The sequence below is a fragment of the Alternaria novae-zelandiae genome (genome assembly GCF_023758075.1).
Source record: "Alternaria novae-zelandiae strain BMP 2774 chromosome Unknown scaffold_17, whole genome shotgun sequence".
NCBI lineage: Eukaryota > Fungi > Ascomycota > Dothideomycetes > Pleosporales > Pleosporaceae > Alternaria > Alternaria novae-zelandiae.
The window spans coordinates 706,262-724,411 of record NW_026056977.1 but is presented as its reverse complement, the minus strand read 5'-3'; the positions used below and the strand labels follow the sequence as shown (position 1 = coordinate 724,411).

Genomic DNA, 18,150 nt, shown 5'->3' with positions numbered 1-18,150 from the left:
CGCTCCACCATCTTGTCAGTGAGACCCGTTGACTGTCAACCATAGCCCAGCGAGCGCGACGTGTTTCAAACGGCGTTATTCGCGCCATGGGCACCCGAGCCCCATCATCGCAGGAAGGAACGTGTTCGATGTAGATCGGCATGTGTATAATCCGGCGCAGCGCATCGTGATCATGTTCATGTCTTCATTTCCCGGTGCATTGCTGCTTACGACTCTACGGCAAGAGCCTTGAGACCCACGATCCTGCATTCCGCCTTGTCCACGCCTACCACGTAGTACTCTGCCCTGGTGCCCGACAGCTCCACCCGGTATACGTTGACGGTCCCGTTACCGGCTGCCTTCACCGCGTCGATGATCTTTTTGTATTGGCTCTCGAAGCCGGTGCCTTTGACCTCTTCTACCGAGTCGCTTCCGATGAGCTTCTTCAGATCGTCTGTGTGTATGTTAGCGCATGTTATACTTCGTGAGGCTTGTCGTCGCTGTGCGCGTAAATGAGGGGAATCCCACCAGCAGACACGCTGTCGCCATCAAACTCTAACGCAACCGGTTCAAACGGCTCATCTGAGTCGCTGACATAGTACTCTTCCACTTGTTCCAGCGCTTTGGGTACGGCCGTGTTCACGCTCTTGGTGCCATAGCTCTTCTTCTGCGACGCGTCCTTGGTCTCCGCAGAGCCAGTGTCCTGATTTGCTTTGTCGAGAAAAGCGGCGTAGTCGGCGTCGGAAGACATGTTACGAAGGGCGGTCAGGCGAACGGTTTTGACGCAACAAGCACGTATGGGTAGGAAAGGACGTGAGACGGAGACGATGGAGTGGAAGGTGCGACGTGTGGGTTGGTGATTTTGGACAGCGACACAGGAGGATGGGTGGTCGTTATGGCGCGTCAGTCGTTTGGGGATGTATGAGATAGACGAGAGCTTCGCGTGGTCAGGATGTACAGTATAGCGAGGAAGATGTTGGAGAAGCCTTTCCATGATTTCGCGATGCAGCGCGCTGCGATGACGCAACGGCAGCTAACTGCGGGCGTTTCCACGAGTAGGTGAGCAACCCCACCATTTGCGCCGACCTTGATCACTGCGAATTGCAGCGAGTAATGGCACCACCCGCGCTACTGATCAACAGTAGTCACTTGAATGATGCGATTAATTCATAGTGCGCACCAAGGCAACGGGGTATATAGTGATAATCGCATTTTCATTCTCGTGGGTGATTAAGAAATACATACAACACTCGAAAAGCGCGGGGACTATGTAAGGCGCGCAGGGTATCATCGCCATGCGGAAGTACGTTACCACGTCTCTTCCAAGTTTTGCCCTCCAACTAGACATCCCCAACTCCCCAAATCTCATGTAACTAATTGCAAAAACAAGAAAGTAAAGCCCTGTCAAAATTCTAGTGCTGCCCAAAGAGTTCCACGAAATCATCCTCCTAAGACTTTTGCTCGGCTGGCGTAGGAGCATGAGAAGGAACGCCGTTAGTGGGCGCGTTGCGAGGGCTGCTGCGCTCAGACTTGGGCGCGGTAGGTTTCGCGTCATCGCCCTCGTCGTCGTAGTTCTCATCCACGTCCATCTGTCGGGCAGCCGGCTCGTGGTGCTCAGGTCGCTCGATGCGCTCCTGCTTTGGTGTCTCCGACATGCGAGACAGTGGTCGCGCAGCTGCCATGGGCGGGAGCGACGGCGGGTGGTGGGCAGCCTCGGACGGGTGGTAGCCGTCGTTGAAGCGCCGGGGATCGGGACCTTCCTGAGGGCTCTGGCGCGGCACTTGAGGAGACGACATGCGGTGTGGGGGAGTTGGACGGCGGCTGTGAGGCTCTTCCATCTTCTGACGCTTCTCGTCGTTCATGGGAGGCTTTGCATTCGCGTGGTCATTCTCCTCCCACTCGCGGTGTCGCTTCGGTGGAGCAGTCGGCGGTCGGTCGTCGCGCTCGCGGGCTGCTTGCTCAGCAGCCGTCTGGGCAGAAGCTGGTGGAGGAGCTCCGCTAGCAATGCCACCGGTAGCAGAAGGATCAGCATGGTGCTGGTACGGTCCCTGGTATCCGTTGCGCGGAGATCCCGCTCGGTTCTCAACGATTGGGCGCACTTCCGGAGGTGGGCTGGCAGGGCGAACACCGTATGGGGGTACGCCACTCTGGCTAGAGGCCTGAGACGGTGGGCCACCAAGACCTGTAGGTGGGGGCGGGGGTGGAGGAGGAACACTACCAGCGTGAGGACCGTAGTTCGGGTTGGAGATACGGTTAGGCTGAGGTGGCTGCTGTTGCTGATGTAGGGGCAGAGGTGGTTGTGGCTGCGCATGAGCCGCCTGCGGTGTCAGCTGCGGTGGCTGAGGATGGTAGGGGCTGGGAGCAGCATGGTGTGTCTTCGGCGATGGAGACATGCCACGGCGCATTGGCCCGGGTGGTCCGGGAGGTGGGGGACCAGCTGGCCCTTGAGGACCCGGTCCGTTTGTGGGAGGACGAGGGGGCTCTGCGTAAGACCTGGGAGCTTCCTGGCGGGGGCTTACGGGCCTCTGGGGAGCATGCTGTGTAGGCGGTCGGATGCCCTCGCGCTGCTCATATGGGTTCAGCTGCTGTGGTGGAAGGCCAGGGTCGCGAATCTGTGCCAGAGGGCGATCCCATCCGGGCGCTAGGGCTGGAGGAGCAGGACCTTGCGGAGGCTGCTGGGGCTGAGGTGCGCCCCATTGCGGAGCGGTAGGTCCATGTACAGAGGCAGGCTGGTAGGCTTGAGGGTGCACGTCTTGAGGTATAGGAGCATTGCCCTGGTTCGGGGCGCCAGCAGACGTCTGTCCATTCTGCAGAAGCTGCAGGCGAGCCTTGATGTGTACGTTGGACGGGTCGAGGTCGGCCGCGCGCTGGTATGCGTCTAGTGCATCCGCTGTTTGGTTGTTGCAGGACTCGTACTGTGCCATTGTTAGTGAAGAGCCTTCAGTCCAGGGACGATCAACTACTTACCAGTGTGCCGAGGTCGTACCAGACTTCTGAGATGTTGGGGTTGAGGCGGATGGCACGGGAGTATGCATCTAGCGCGTCGCGGTACTGGTTGATCTGGTAGTACAGTACACCAATGCTGCACCAGAAGGTCGGGTTCCTGCCGTCACGGTACACGGCTTGCTGATAAGCCTCGTACGCCTTGGGGTACTTCTGCTGTGACATGTAGCAGCGTCCCAGCAGGTACCAACTCTGCGCGTCCGTTTGATCTAGAGCAATGGATTAGATACACGCGCATAATCACACGGGGATACAATGCTTACCGGAAGCAACAGACTTCTCCAGGTACTCAATGGCCTGCTCCTGGCTAGCGTAGTTGGTGCTCTGCTGGTGGTGTAGCCAGCCCAGCTGCTGTAGGACCTTGGCGTGGTTGGCATCACGCTCGAGAACCCGGCGATAGGCGCCCTTGGCTGCTTCGAACTAATCGTCATGTCAGCGGTGAAAGCTTACGAAGCTTGGTGAGACAAACCTCTTTCTGCTGTTCGTACACATGTCCAATCTGGAACCAGATATCCTCTTCGGTAAGTGGGCGAGGAGGATTGGTGACGATGTATTTGAAGCACTGTCAACTGTTAGAAGCTTTCGTGGGGTGAGGTTCATGTATGCTTACGTCTAGACTCTGGTTGAACTTCTGCTGCTGCTTGTAGATTATGCCAAGGCGGAAGTAGATCTCGTTTGCCTTTTCGAACGTAGGCTCCATGCGCATTACCTGCGAGAAGGCCTCTTCGGCGTGCTCAAGCGATCCGTAGCGGTCATATAGTATTCCGATGCCATACCAGAGCTTGGGCTCCTTTGGGTCAGACAAATGGTACAGCGCCTGCTGGTAGGCAGAGTACGCCTGCTGCAAGTCATCCATCATCAAGTAGCAGTGACCTGGTTTTGTTAGTGAGATGCTTCGCGAAAGATGCGCGCAAATTTCTTACCGAGGCTACCCCAAACGTCGCCATTGGCTTGGTCGACTTTGAGAATCGTGCGCAAGTATTCGACAGCTGCTGGGAAGGCATCTTTCGTGCGCAGAATGCACGCGATACCTTGCATAGCTGGCACAGACCACTGGTTGAACTTCAAGGCCTGTTCGTAGCATTGCATGGCGCCTTCCAAGTCTTGCATTTGCTCAGAGAGGGAGCCTGTTGGATGTTAGTCTGTGCCGGTCCTGCGCACACTGGATACTGGCTTACCCATCTGAGTCCATACAGCCTCGGTCAATTGCCCCAAGTACTGCGACGGTGTCTTGGGCTGGGTCGCGTGCGGCGGGTGTCCATTCACCTGCGCGTGCGCGGGATGATGCTGCCCTACATGATGCGGAGGCATGCCCGTAGTGGGCGAGGGTTGCTGGTGTTGTGCCATGAAGGCTGCTTGCGACCGATCTGGCTACAATGCGACGTCTGCGCTACTGAAGCTGCGACAGTGACGGAGTAGTCTGATGGAGGGGAAGACCAGACTGGAGCAACTGAATGATCGCCGGATTGTCTGTCTGGATGAGTCAGGAGATGCTGCTTGATGGTGGTGATGGAGGATGGCTACGTACAGGCGGGCGTGGGAGCGCGTCTCGCAAGCGTACTGACGGGTGCGAGTCGAGGCGTGGAGGTTTGGCGCGGAGAACGACAGCAGCGCGCAGAGGAACACGGACGGTGTGGACCCCGACTTGGAGGGCAGAGCTGTCAGAGAGCAACAATCAATGTGGTGGTCTTCGCCACGACGTGTGTTGAGAAGGAAGGACTGGTGTAGGATGCAGCCTCGCGGAAGAGAAAACAGATGAGGAAGCCGCAGACCAACAGATGGAAGGGGCGCTCCAACGTCCCTTCCATCAGACGTGGGTAAGGGGACCAGATGTTGCAGGGATGCATGGTTTAGCGTGCACGGCTAGCCCAAGACCCACTTTGTGCCAGCCAGTGGGCCGTAAATTACGTGCCTAGCATCGACGCGCTGACTATCCGCCGCGACCCATGCAACCACCGCCGGCGCCTTACTGTACTACTACATCACATTGGTGCCAGGTGACAGACGAGCCAGACTGCTTAATCACGCTGAGCCAGGCGATTTAATTCTGGCAGATCGAATGGTTTGTTTCAGATCGTTCCGTCGGATCTGGTACGGTTCGTCCCAGGTTCACCCAACAGCGGAGCCGATGGATTGACACGCTACCGCCATTACGCTATATGCGCCGCATCTAGAGGACACATCAATCTGGGTTCGCCGATTTTCTACTGCCATGATGATACACTGCCAGCGCAGAACGCCACACCCTCTGCCTGAACGAGTTAATGAGACATGGTCGCAGGGCCCGTTGGACGTTGCGAACACATGTGGATCGTGGTTCGAGCATGTTCCAGCCTCAACTTTCTCCCTGCAAAATAAACTCTCTCCAAGGCACCCAACACAGCGCGACACCCACGCTGATGGATGGTGCATTTCTTTTCCCGAGACTGCCTGTTCGCGCAGCGGGGCTTTCTGGGAGGCGTCGCCAGATTACCATGCCAGCCACCCAGACCCCCATCGTCGCCCTACGGCGTCTTCAGCTCGCGCGCCCACTAGGTAAAACGGCATGGTTGTCATTTCGGAACCGCCAGGAATGGGCTGATATAGGGCCTGCAAAAGGGGCACCAAGGCCTACGACGGTGCTGACACAGGTGGTGCGCACCCACACGCAGTACCGTCCAAAGGCCGGGGGCGGGCGATCAGCCAGCCTCCACATGAGAACAGAGAAGCCTCCGTCGTCTGCTTAGCGGCTCTCGGCATGCATCGCAATGTGACGCAGTTGTCCTCCGCTCCCGCGTCCTCGGCAAAAAGGCTCGTGTCACCCAATCCACCCCCTGCCGCAGCCTGAATCTGACAAGAGTCGATCACTTGTTGGCGCATGAGCATGCAACCGGGATTGCGTCGCCTCGGTGCAGGACCAAGCCGCTGGCATCTGCCGCCCTTCACTCGAGCCATGATTGCGTCCAACTTTCTTGGCATGCTGCAGCCCACCGCACCCGTAGCACATCTGTCGATACCGTTTCCGTCGCTGGTGTCCACGGAGCAGCGTGACCGAGAAAAGGACATCGGGCCGCCGCTAGCAAAAGCCCCTCTCTTAGCATCTGGGCTCAAGAACCGCACCCACGTGAAACTCCAGCTTGTGGATCCAGGGCTGGCCTGCGCGCGTCATCAAAGCCGTGCCGGTAAGCGAGGCTGTTTTTAAAGGGACTGCGGTCTTACCAATGCGGAAGGTCCATCTAGCTCCCTCACCAAACAATTAACATTTCGCTGCCACTTTGAGCTACTGTCAGTTCTCGATTTTCCAAATCTTGTCTGCGGTACATTCTGTCTGAACGCGGCAGACTTGTGCGGTAACGGCGAGGCGCATGCGAAACGCACCAGCAAAACGTTCTTCGCGTCCGTGTCTGTCATGGCGAGGCTCAGATCTGCATCGTGCCCGTCCGCTCACATCGTGACCCGAGAAGCCGAGAGTTTGTCGATCTTTGATAGATACATATTTGCTCCCCATCCTGTCATCAGCGGCACGACCTTTAGAGAGTGCGATTGTCTTCTTGAAACGTTTCGTGGGACGGCGAAGGATTGAGCCTCGTCTTGGCACTCCAGCTGGCGGCTGCGGCCCGGGGATTTTGCTTCGTTCATCATCTAACTGCCTGACGAGCGGCACCCGGTATTTGTTTCTGTCGACTCCACCCTAGTCAAGGGAAAACCGGACGCCTCCAAGTGCAGCAAAGAGCAAAACAACATTGTTTGCATTATTAGACAACCTACATTCCTATATTCATGTCGGACTTTCAATGTGCGTACTTCTAGTAGTATGCTGCAGAAGGACCTGTTCGGTTTCGTCTTTGCCTGAGGAAACTCTATTATCCTACGTCGCTAGCCCCTGCTGAACTGCGTCGCAAGCAAACATATCCTGCCATAAGCCGCCAACACGAGGACCATGACCATCTATCAATAAACCGTCTCCCCGCATTGGCGAGCAAGGCAGGCCATGTATTTAGCCAATACACCTCGTCCGTACCAGTGGTAATCCACGCCCACCCCTACCTACTACTATCGCGCATCCGAACGTTTCACGGCGCCTTGATGCTTCCACCCACCTGCATGCTGCGCGCCGTTCAGCGCTGTGACATGACTGGCAAACCGTTCCTCACTGGAGAGTACAACATCTGGAACATGGCTCTATCCGTGAAATGCTGCGATCTTCATCCCTACACTGCTTTCCGGGTGAGCCTGCATATAGCTAATGCAGGCGATCGGCGACACAGATGAGTGGTTGGTGAGAGCCGTTAGCTGACAGGTTGTGCAACCTCGCTGTTCTGTCCGACAACACCCTTAGTCGCCTGGCTAGCGGAGGGAAGGTCAAGCATTTTCCGATACCCACTTTATCTCCCCACTTGATCCCTCGATTGTCGAAGCAACAGGAAGCTGCACGCCCAGAGAAGGGCTCAAAGAAAACGGGAAAGCGCATGATGCGTTGTGCTACCTCTGCATCCCCTCAGGCCCGCAATATTCCCCGCTCGCATTTTCAGGGAGGCTCCACCACCGAAAATTGCCACGCTTTCCAACCCGTAGCTCATCTTTTTGGTTGCGAAAAAACTTTGGTTCGTGTACGCCATGAGCTTGTCATGTTCCATGAAGATGTTCGCCTCAGGGTTGTGTGGGACCGGGCGGCCTCTCGGTGCAACCCTGAAAGGTGGGACCACATCCATTCTCCTTCCGGGATGACATTCCCGAGGTCGAAACGGGCTGCATGAGCAATCATGCGGGCTGCAGGCCGTCTTTATCAAGAAAAGCAAAAACGCACGCAAGGGTGTGGTGGCTGATGCGGCGCTGCTCGCTACGGCTATCGTCACTTTGGTGCCGAACCGATCCCGCAGGCAGAGTATAGACTGTCTGGATGCGAAGCTCTACTCCTCGCGTTACTCTCACTCTGCATTCTATCTTGCTATCACATGGATATGTCGCACGATTTACCGGATGAGACTCCGAACTTCAACAGTGCATCGGCATGACTGTCCATGGTTCCGTTCGTATTCTGACGAGTCAAGCTTCATGGGTGCCTCCTTGTCGGATCAGATTTCCTTTTCCCTTCCCATCTGATAGACTCAACTCCGCAACCACTAGCCAGGAACACATATTGTGTCGCATGGTAAGTTCATGGACATATCTCCGAGATGCTAAGCCACATGGTAAATTGTGCGCGACCATGCTTCTGTCGCGCGTCTTCAACAAGTCGCAACATCATCAAGCGTAATACGCACGAAGAGGCGCCTCTAGCTCTCTCCTATATCGAGCAGTATCTTCTCGTTCTACAAGCTGAGTAGCCGAATACAGACGCCTTCCGTCTCTTGCCTGTATGGTTGGGCTGAAAGCCCGATATGTCACCGTAGCACAGATTACGCGTCCTGGCCTTCTTTGCACTCAACGCCATCATCACGACGGAATACTAGAACCTCGTCACTTGTAGCCTATAGATCTTTCTTATTCAGAAAGTCTCGCTAAAGCCTATGGTATAAGTCTACATTATCTTAGATGTGACTTGCCAGAATATACTGCTGCATATGTAGCAACGCAACCGGAATCATGGCATTATCTGGTGTCTTATGCTTTCTCATCTCATCAAGCGTCAGGGAGTGAGGATCACTATACACGTCAGGACCGGCAATGGCTTGGGACAGAGCTGTCCCTCCCGTTTCTCATCTGTTCGCGGCTTTGGTCTGCCTCGCATTCATTGTGCTTGTTCTGCAACCACATCCGTCTTCGAGATATCGACAACGTCGCTCAATCCAGTGCCACACGATTAGCAGGTGTTACGAGCGCCTGCATAAGCGAAACCGGTGGTAAAGGCTACGGCATAGTCCAATCGTTACACGATGTGTTGAAGTTTCACATATATGATGCTATAGAATGTTTTATGATCGGTTGGTCAATATCGCGCTTCTGGTACGGTTTCTTCGGAACTATCTCTACAATGAGTGCGAGATCATGTGCTCGGTGGGAACGCTGCTGTCTTGGGAATGGTCGAAAGTATTAACCGTAGCGTTCGGGGATGCCGACGATTCCACGTCTCCGGTTGTCTACGATGGTTTCAAGTCACTATTTTGGTATGATGAGAAGACCCCGTTATCTGGATGAACGTTACCACTTCCAACACGGACGATTCCTCTCCGAGCTATAAACGGAAGGATCCTGGACGATCAGGAACCATATGTAATGGTATCAGACGGTAAGTAATGCGAGCGTAGAGGATAGATGCATAGCCTTCGATTCATACAAGAAAGTGCAACAACCTCCCCGTTCCAAACCCCTCGCAGCTTTGCAGCATAGCCACCAAGTCGCATATCGCGGGTAGCTACTATACCACAGGAAAACCGATCAGATCCCTATAGCATACTGGAGAAATTGTGCCGAACCGCAAGAAGCCGCCGGTTACTTCCGCATGCTTCCCGTTGTCTGACATGACCAGCCTTAGCGAGCAGCCCCGATAACACGCGGCGACTCCAACGACGCCAAAGTCAATTGGAGTAGACTCCAATTTTAGCAACAAGAACGGCCAATGCTTGAAAGACTTTGCCTCGCTTGGCTGCCTTGGAAAGCACATGGCTATGACGGCAGAAGTTAACCCGTTACTCAAGGCTAAACTGAGTAGCATGCATGGATACGTACCTCAAGCATTGATTTGCGCGTAAGGCGGGATTTGGAGATGGAGATATCGAGCTCTTGCTATCGCAATGGGTCTATCATATCATGGACTAGAAATACGTTACTATCGATAGTTACACCCTTCTACCCCAAACACCGACGTAAAAGACAAAAGACCTCCCGGGTATATTTGTATTCCGTCAACTCCGCAGCGCCTCAAGAACTCTCAAGCTCACCCAGCGAATCCCCCAGACAAACGGCAAATCTGACACCTTGGTCGGACCGAGACCCGGGCCGTATCGTGCATGCACCGCCAGAGCTAAGCCGCACGTGTCGCTGCTCTCTCAGCCTCGCAATGGCAGTTCCGGTTGGGAAGGTGGGCGTTCACACGCGGCCTTATTTTCGGCATGTGCCTGTCATCATGACCGCCCACGCCGACCCGCGACACAGAACCTTGGAAAGCCAGAGTGAAGCGGTCGACGGTTGACGGTCGTCCTCCGCCTATGAAGGCTAAACGAGCAAAGAAGAGGGCAGATTATCGGCCCTTCTCCACCCCGTAATCCTGTTCTTTTCCCTTTTCCTTTTCCCTTATCCCATCTCCACATTCCTGCTATTTGATTCTGCCGCGGCTCTTTCGTCAAAGAACCCCCACATATCGTCCCCGCTTTTCTTCCCTTGACAACGTTGTGCGATCTGGAGGATGGCTTACTTGCTGACTTTCTTCCACATGCAGCCTGTACACATGCCTTGACTTCGGTTCATGACTTTGTGCTCTCGTTGTGTTTCTGGGCAGGGGTGGCCGAGGCGTAGCTTTTCGGCTTCTTCGCATATGCGTAGTATGGGGCCGTTGTTGGGTTGGGGTTGGGGTATCCAGTGGTTGCACACGTGTATGGTGTAGACGATGTAGCACATGGTCGAGAGGCGTTGGATGGGGTGTATCGAGCGTAGACGAGTCGTGGGATGGGCGTATTGGAAACCGGAACGAGACGAGTCGATGTGATATATTCGTTTCGGAGGTTGATCGCGCTAGGGCTCTAGGGTAGGTAGATGCGAAGCTCGGGATTTTATTGTGATACGCTTTGGATCTGCGATGAGCTCTTCTTGTATACTCTTCTGCTCTAATCGTGAACAATCTCGACACCACCTCTTAACAATCTTGCCACAACATCCCAACTGACGGGGTTCAGTCGGATCCAGTATTGCCAGTTGCCTCCACCTACGGCCTTTGTAGCCTCACCAGAAGCAACTCTGAGCCTGGATAATGCTACCCGATTTCGATGATGCAATCCTCAAGGCTGAACTAGCGTAACGGCTTCAACGAAGGCACTTGGCAAGGAAGAGGGAGAAGAAGAATATGCGCGGGTGGTAGGAGAGACGCAGCACACAGGGACAGGTGCGGCGACGAGAAGGGAGGAGAGGAGAGAAGAAAAAGAAGAGCAGGAACAAGTGGCTAAAGCCACCCCTTGACATGAATCCGACGTGGACACCATCATTTTGACATGCCGTTTGAATCGAGACGAGGAAAAAAGCAAAGGCACTGGAACGCAGCTCGACGTTGCACAGGCCGCTCCCTAACCCCCATCTTGCATTTCCCACCCTTACCGCGCGGCGTTACATATCCCTTCTCTTACACAGCGGTTTTACGAGAAAGGCTTTGCTTCGATGACGGCATACGTCGAAGAAGGGAGGGCCACAGTGCATGTCCGTGCGGCTGAAGGACGCGGGCGTGACCGATGTCCCGGTGTATTGGTTCGCGCGTGTTTGTGGATGCCTAAAACTACACCAACTATGCGGTTCACTGTTGCTTTTTCTTGTTCGCCATTACCGATATGCCATCTTCTGAATGCTTTGTTGCTTGCTGGACTGTTGTGCGATGGGTAATTGCGAGTGGGATGGTGCGTGGGAGATAACGAGGCGACCGACGGGCTGTCACGATGTGGTTCGCGCTAGCCGCTTGAAGCGAGGACGGCAAATCAACATAGCTGTTGGTACTACCTTCCTTCCTCTTTTTTGCCGTCCCCACGAGTCGATGCTGCTCTCTTTACGCCCACACCGCTGGATTGCGGCCCGTAACGCACTACAGTTTGGCGCCTGTTGTGATGATCCAATGTCCAAACCGTGTTGCGGATTCAAGGAGCGCCCCATCACACGGCTGAACCTAGATGGCGGGTCGCAGATGCGCCTTCGAGAAGGTGCGGCACGGAGAAGGATGGTCGAAAGTTTGATTGAGCAGATTGTATTACTCCACCTGGACGCCTCAACCTTTACAAATTCGCTGTAGAGCTATACTGATGCTACGTTATAGCTGTCGTGCACAATGTGGCTTGAGGTGAGGTGAGGTGTCCGACCTGACCACGCTCACATCCCTTGGACAATGCGCATCCTTACCGGTACTCAAACCTCCTCGGCGACCGTCCTCCGCGATTACCGCGATAGCAGTGCGGCGTAACCAAGGTCACTCTGTCCACGTGTGAGGAGAAGACTTGTTGACAGCTACTCACACAAGACTGGCTCGCGCCTGAATGCCGGTGTGTCTGAAATTGACTGCATCGAACGATCCTAATCAGTGACGAGTCAGCGAATACACCGACGTTGGACCTAAACTTCGGGCGCGAAGGACTTACATGCTCGCACCCAATGCATGCCTTCCTCTTTCGCTCTCTTGTACGTCTATCACACCGTTATGTGCTACCACGTCCCCGGAAAACGAGCAATATGCTCTACCCTAAACTCTATCAGCGATACCAAAACACACGTTCAGATGGCCAAGGCTATCAATTCGTTTCCTAAGAAAAAAGCGATGTCTGCACCGGGAATTGCCCTCCCTCAACGGCATCTCCGACAAAGCCCATAGCCCTCCATTGGCTCGCTCAAAGCCGAATGGTAGTGCATGAGACGCCCAAACGCATCATCACACGTTTCTCATCGGTAAGGAGACGAAAGCACGTCGCCAATCGAGGTGACGCGCCCGATACTGTATGCATGATCGTGCATATGGTGGGGTTGTCCTTGAAAAGGTGGACCCGACATTCTGGGTCCGTTGCAAGCAAGGGCTTCTCGAAAAGGGCAATGCTTCCTGCGATAGACGCATAGCTCCGGTCATCCGAGGAGAGGATAATGGAGGTCTATATGTAACGGGATGATCATGCGACGCTGCTGGTTGATCCGTTGTCTGCTAAAAGCTCACTCGCAAAGCACCCATGTTTGCTTCATGAGAAACTTCAACTGCATCGATGCCAGATAGAGCAGACTGCAGTTAGTTTGAATAGCCGTAAGTATTAGAGGGGCAGATGCGAGTGCTATTTGGCTCTGCTTCTCTACGTATTGCTAACATATATGGTATCAACACAATTACCCATGTCCTTTTCTCATACTATCGCCAGCAGTATCTTGTTAAATCCATTACCATCTCCACAAAACCAACAACTCGACTCACAGTAGGGGCTGTTGGATGACCAGTTTTCCAAACCCTCTTCCAAATCCACCAACTTTGACAACCTGCTGCAACGCGTCTTCGGCAGTGCCTTGGAAAACTTCGACCTTCGGGAGCTCGAAGCGGTCGCCGTAGTTCTCCACAGCCCAATGCAATGCTTTCCAGGCATGCCAATGGTCTTCCGGTCTGGCAGGAGTCTCGATTACATGCGGAACACCAGGTGGCTGGATGCGCCAACTGTCTTTCGTGTACGCAACGGGCATGCGGAACCCTCCATCGAACTTGGTTACAGAAGCCAAAGTAGCCGAAGGATTGTTCACGTTTCGCACGACCAGGTCTGCTGAAGATGACGTACCGACCGCGTCCAGGGCATGAGAGATCGGGCCCTCACCAAGAGTCTCCACCGCAGCGGCAATATCAGACACAACCGTCGACGAAGCGTAATCGAAAACAAGCGTTGCCCCGATCCTCTTCAGTAGCTCATGCCGGGCTGGCGAAGCAGTCACCAAGATGTTCTTGCACCCACTGGCATGCAGGAACTGGACGGCGCTGAAGCCGACGCTAGAAGAAGCACCCCAAACCAGGACTGGTTGTGTGTAGACTACTGGAGTGGTGGGCAAAGGGAACTGGAACAGATTGAATACCGCGTCTGCAGCCGTCATCGCCACTACAGTCAGCGCTGCGGCGTGGCTCTCCGGAAGATTGGACGGCACTTCGAATACCATGTCTTCTGGGCACGCGAGACGGCTTTGATGTACACCGTACTTTAGAGGTCGGCCAATGCCCGAGGGTGTATAGCCAGCCACAGTGGTTCCCTTCTTGAAGCGCGATCCGGTAGGTGTCGATACAACAGTGCCGCAGAAGTCGTAGCCACTGACTGTCGAACGGATGCCAAGCTGTGAGTGTTTGGCGTCCGCCGGGTTGACACCTGAGTATTTTACTTCAACCATTATCTCGTTGGGCGCAGGTTCTTCGTGTTTGATATTGTTTCGAATCTGGATTTGTCCGTCTTCGTCGACGTACAGCGCCTTGCTGGATGTTGTAGTCATTGTTTGTGTTGGTGGGTTGGTGACTTCTATTTCGCGGGTTGGAGCAGAGGGTAATGTTGGAATTGAGATGAATGGACTAATACAGTGAAATAAACAAGGAAAGTTCTCGTCTTGTACTTACGGTTCTGGTCACCGCGGTCGGTACCCGCGCATGCCGCGCATCACTCCGCGCCACGGCACGTACGTAGGCAATGCAGGTACTGACCCAGGAGGTTGTCGGGAGCTAGCAATTGTATCTTTCCGATTCTGTTAGTGTCAACGCGTTGAATATTAAACATGGTTGGGGAGTAAGTGCCAAGTCTTTCGGCCGAGCATGCCCAGTGTTGTTGTACGACCATCGAACAACGGAGCCGGACAAACATACACACCGAAAGTACATCATCATCCTCCTCTTAGCCCTCCACCATCTATGTCTCTAACCTCAAGCCTACCACACCTTAAAGTCGGGTGCTCGCAACGGTAGATGCGGTAATGCAAACCGGAATGTGGAGTTGATAAGTATGCTTCGAAAAGCGGGCATAAATAGTGCCATTGCGCAGGATGTTCCACTGTTGGTATACGATCGAATCAATTCCTTCTCAAAAACTTCTATCGCCTCTTAATCTCTTGACTTCGTCTCTTCGTTACTATGACTTCAATCAAAATCGGCTCAGTGGACGTCAAATTTCTCGACGCTGTCAAGCAAAACATCCCTCCGCTGAACCAAAGGACGACCGAACTTCCACCGGGTCACAGAAAGCAACCAACATTCCGCCCGTTTGCAACAACAACTATCTTCGACCAAGACCAAGCCCTTACGCTTAGAGATGGAACGGTGATCTATGCCGACGTATTCCGTCCCAAGACCGACGAGAAGGTTCCTGCAATCGTCATGTGGGGCCCATATGGCAAGACTGGAACGGGAATGCTGAACATTCATGGCATGCCACTGCGAGCCGGTATACCAGAGACCCAACTATCAGGCTACGAAGGTTTCGAGGGGTAAGCCTAGAACCAAGATAGCATGAAAGCAGAAGGCGAATCCCTCACTAACCACAACCCCAGTCTCGATCCTGCAGAATGGGTACCGCGTGGCTACGCCATCGTCATGGTAGACCCAAGAGGCGTGAACAACTCCTCTGGTAACATCCACTTCTGGGGCAGCACCGAAGGCCGCGACGGCCACGACGCCATCGAAGAGCTCGCCAAGCTCCCCTGGTGCTCTGGCAAACTAGCCCTATCAGGCAACTCCTGGCTCGCGATATCTCAGTGGTTTATCGCGGCTGAGCAGCCACCGCATTTGGTATGTATTGCGCCTTTGGAGGGCTTATCGGATCCTCTGCGCGAGCAGTCGCTACGTGGAGGTATTCCGAACACGGGGTTCAACGAATGGGTTGCTACTATGTTGGCGGGGAAGAACATGGTGGAGGATTATGCTGCAATGGCCCATATGAATCCTGTGCCCAAGGGATATCTCGACGATAAGCGTGTGGATATGGCGAGGATCAAGGTACCTGCTTATATCGGGGCCAGCTATTCATCGACTCTCCATACCATTGGCGCCCTACGAGCTTTTGAGGAGATCCAGCATCCAGATAAATGGTGCGTATACCTCCATCTTGCTCTCGTCCACACGTTTTGCAGTTACTGACAACTCCGCATCTAGGCTCGTACTCCACGCAACTCAAGAATGGTACGACCTCTACAGTCCAAGCCGCACCGCAGACCTCGCCCGATTCTTCGACTTCCACCTCAAAGGCCTTTCCAACAACTGGCCGCAGACAGCACCCGTCCGCATGGCATTTTTGAACTTCACCAAACCAGCTTTGTTGGACCAAGAGTATCCAGATCTACCATGGCACCTCCCCACCGCCACAGTCCAGAAACTGCATCTCCATCCCACCGGCACCCTCACCCCAACCGCACCACTCTCAAAAACCACAATCGAGTACCAAGCCGACTCCCCCTCCGAACTGACTTTCACATACGTCTTCCCGAGCAAAACCGTACTAACCGGTCCTTCCACCCTCGTCCTCTCCATCGCAGCACAGGACCACAACGACCTAGACATCCACGCCCACATCTTCAAAGCCTCCGCATCGGGTACCATGCTTTCTCACCTAAACATATCCATCCCGGCCAACACACTCTCTGAAGTCGCGGAGAAAATGACGCAAAATAGGGTCTGGCGGTACCTCGGTCCCAGCGGCATGTTGCGCGCGTCTAAACGCCATGTCTCAGACGCGCTGCGCGGGAAGACGTGGGAGACGCTGTCGATGGAGCGCGAGGACAAAGTTGCGCCGGGGGAAGTGGTGCGACTAAAGGTCCAGCTTTGGCCGACGGGTATGGTGTTTGAGGCTGGGGAGACGCTTGTGGTGAAGGTTAGTGGGAGGGAAATGGGGTTGAGGGATCTTCCTGGGGCGGAGGTGATGAGGAATGAGAATGTAGGGAAGCATGTGATACATATCGGTGGAGAGATGGAGGGGTATCTTGAGTTTTTTACGGTTTAGTGATGGAGAGGGGAGGGGAGGAGAGATGTAGGATGTCTCGTTACCGGGCTGAAATTTGACATGATAGCCTCTTGATGCCATGCATTGAAATTTTCAAGTCCGCCTCTAGGCTTGACTACTCATTTTACGCCTCGACCTACAGCGTCTCAGCACAAACCATCGGGCCCTCTACCTCATTCCTCTTCTCCTTCCCACAAAGCTCCTCCACAATCGTGAGTGCAAAGAGCATCGCAGTCCCCGGGCCCCGACTCGTTATAACTTTGCCATCGACCACTACCCTCTGCAAAAATGCACGGACAAAGTCAGCACATATCTCACATGCTTTTCCATCTGCAATGGTCAAAAACTTACCTCCTCACTATACTTCCATCCCGCCTTCTCAATCTCCTCTCTCACACTAGGATGACTCGTAACCACACACTTTTCGTAATCTTGAAAGAACAATGTCTTGTGCTTCTCCGCAGGAACGAGCACGGTCGTCGCCGCACAAATTGCCGCTACCCATTTCTTCTTGCTTTGACAGAAGTCCTGAACGAGAGAAAGGACGTAAGGGTTAGAGCAAAACCTCTTCGCGCCTGGTGCGCCGCCAGGGAGAATTAGGATGTCGTAATTTTCATACGCGTTTGTGTTAAAATTGCTGTCTATGTCGGGGTAGTCGGGGATGATGCGTATGTTGCGTGACATACTAAAAAAAACCAACTGAGTCATTTTGATCTCTGGGGATTTGAGGGGTGGTAGGATAGAATAGCACGGGGATGGGGACGGGGAAACCGGATAGGCGAGTTCTTACCGTGCATAGTGTCCGTTGTCGAGGTCTACACCGGCGGATTTTACTTCGAAGCCCGCGCGTGTTAAGACTAAGATAAAGAGGTTAGTATCAGTATTTTCATTTCCAACAACCTGTAGGTTTTTTGAGACGGAACTTATTCAACGTACCATCGTAAGGCGTCACAAATTCAATCTCCTCCGATCCATCCGTGACCAAGATCAGGGCTTTCGGCATCGTGTGTTATAATTTGAGATATTGTTCTGTCCTAGTCCCCTTGATGGAAGTCGCGATGTACTACAAGGTAGGTGTGGGAGGTGTAGATGGATGAGAACAGAGTGTGAGAGTTATGTAGCAGCTGAAATTCGGGCGTGCACGTGTGCAGAGCAGAAGGTGGGTATCATGTGACCAAGGCGCACTGAATATCGAGTGTAGGGTGATTTGAATGGGGTGTGCCAAGTGGCTGTGGATGGATGATGTTGAGAATGCTCCGCACTTCAGCCAAGTGTGACGTATGCTGAGCATCGGGGAGGGGCTCGGAAACACATTCCGAACATTTTATCCAAGCATGTCTTTGCAACAGTACTTGCTACTTGGTACACAAGGCACGTATTTCGAGACTGAGAGTATATACGCGGCAAGTCAATTGGTAGGTTTCACAAGTCACGACATCACAGCCAACTCCCAAGAAAAGTTCAAAAGGTCGTCAAAGATATAGCATTCGCAACCTCTCCTCCACGTTACGGTACGCCCAAAGCAATCGGTCGTCAAGGATATCACAAAAAAAGCTGCATAGGACATCGTGTA

The 18,150-nt window shown here is 53.8% G+C and overlaps 4 protein-coding genes across 4 annotated transcripts; 1 reads left to right on the top strand and 3 right to left on the bottom strand.

Annotated features, from left to right (window-relative positions):
• Window positions 1–206: 206 nt before the first annotated feature.
• On the bottom strand, window positions 207–730 carry J4E88_008058 (uncharacterized protein; the record flags this gene model as incomplete). Its single annotated transcript, XM_049401671.1, has 2 exons — window positions 207–433; window positions 508–730. 2 exons carry the CDS (start codon window positions 728–730, stop codon window positions 207–209), a joined length of 450 nt encoding a protein of 149 aa, XP_049252744.1.
• A 697-nt stretch (window positions 731–1,427) lies between these two features.
• J4E88_008057 (uncharacterized protein) lies at window positions 1,428–4,071 on the bottom strand (the record flags this gene model as incomplete). Its single annotated transcript, XM_049401670.1, has 6 exons — window positions 1,428–2,894; window positions 2,947–3,191; window positions 3,246–3,402; window positions 3,452–3,544; window positions 3,593–3,855; window positions 3,906–4,071. The coding sequence occupies 6 exons, from the start codon at window positions 4,069–4,071 to the stop codon at window positions 1,428–1,430; spliced, it is 2,391 nt and encodes a 796-aa protein (XP_049252743.1).
• An 8,967-nt stretch (window positions 4,072–13,038) lies between these two features.
• On the bottom strand, window positions 13,039–14,088 carry J4E88_008056 (uncharacterized protein; the record flags this gene model as incomplete). The annotated part of the gene is made up of 1 exon (XM_049401669.1): window positions 13,039–14,088. One exon carries the CDS (start codon window positions 14,086–14,088, stop codon window positions 13,039–13,041), a length of 1,050 nt encoding a protein of 349 aa, XP_049252742.1.
• Window positions 14,089–14,716: 628 nt separating this feature from the next.
• J4E88_008055 (uncharacterized protein) lies at window positions 14,717–16,577 on the top strand (the record flags this gene model as incomplete). The annotated part of the gene is made up of 3 exons (XM_049401668.1): window positions 14,717–15,069; window positions 15,133–15,669; window positions 15,734–16,577. The coding sequence occupies 3 exons, from the start codon at window positions 14,717–14,719 to the stop codon at window positions 16,575–16,577; spliced, it is 1,734 nt and encodes a 577-aa protein (XP_049252741.1).
• Window positions 16,578–18,150: the final 1,573 nt, after the last annotated feature.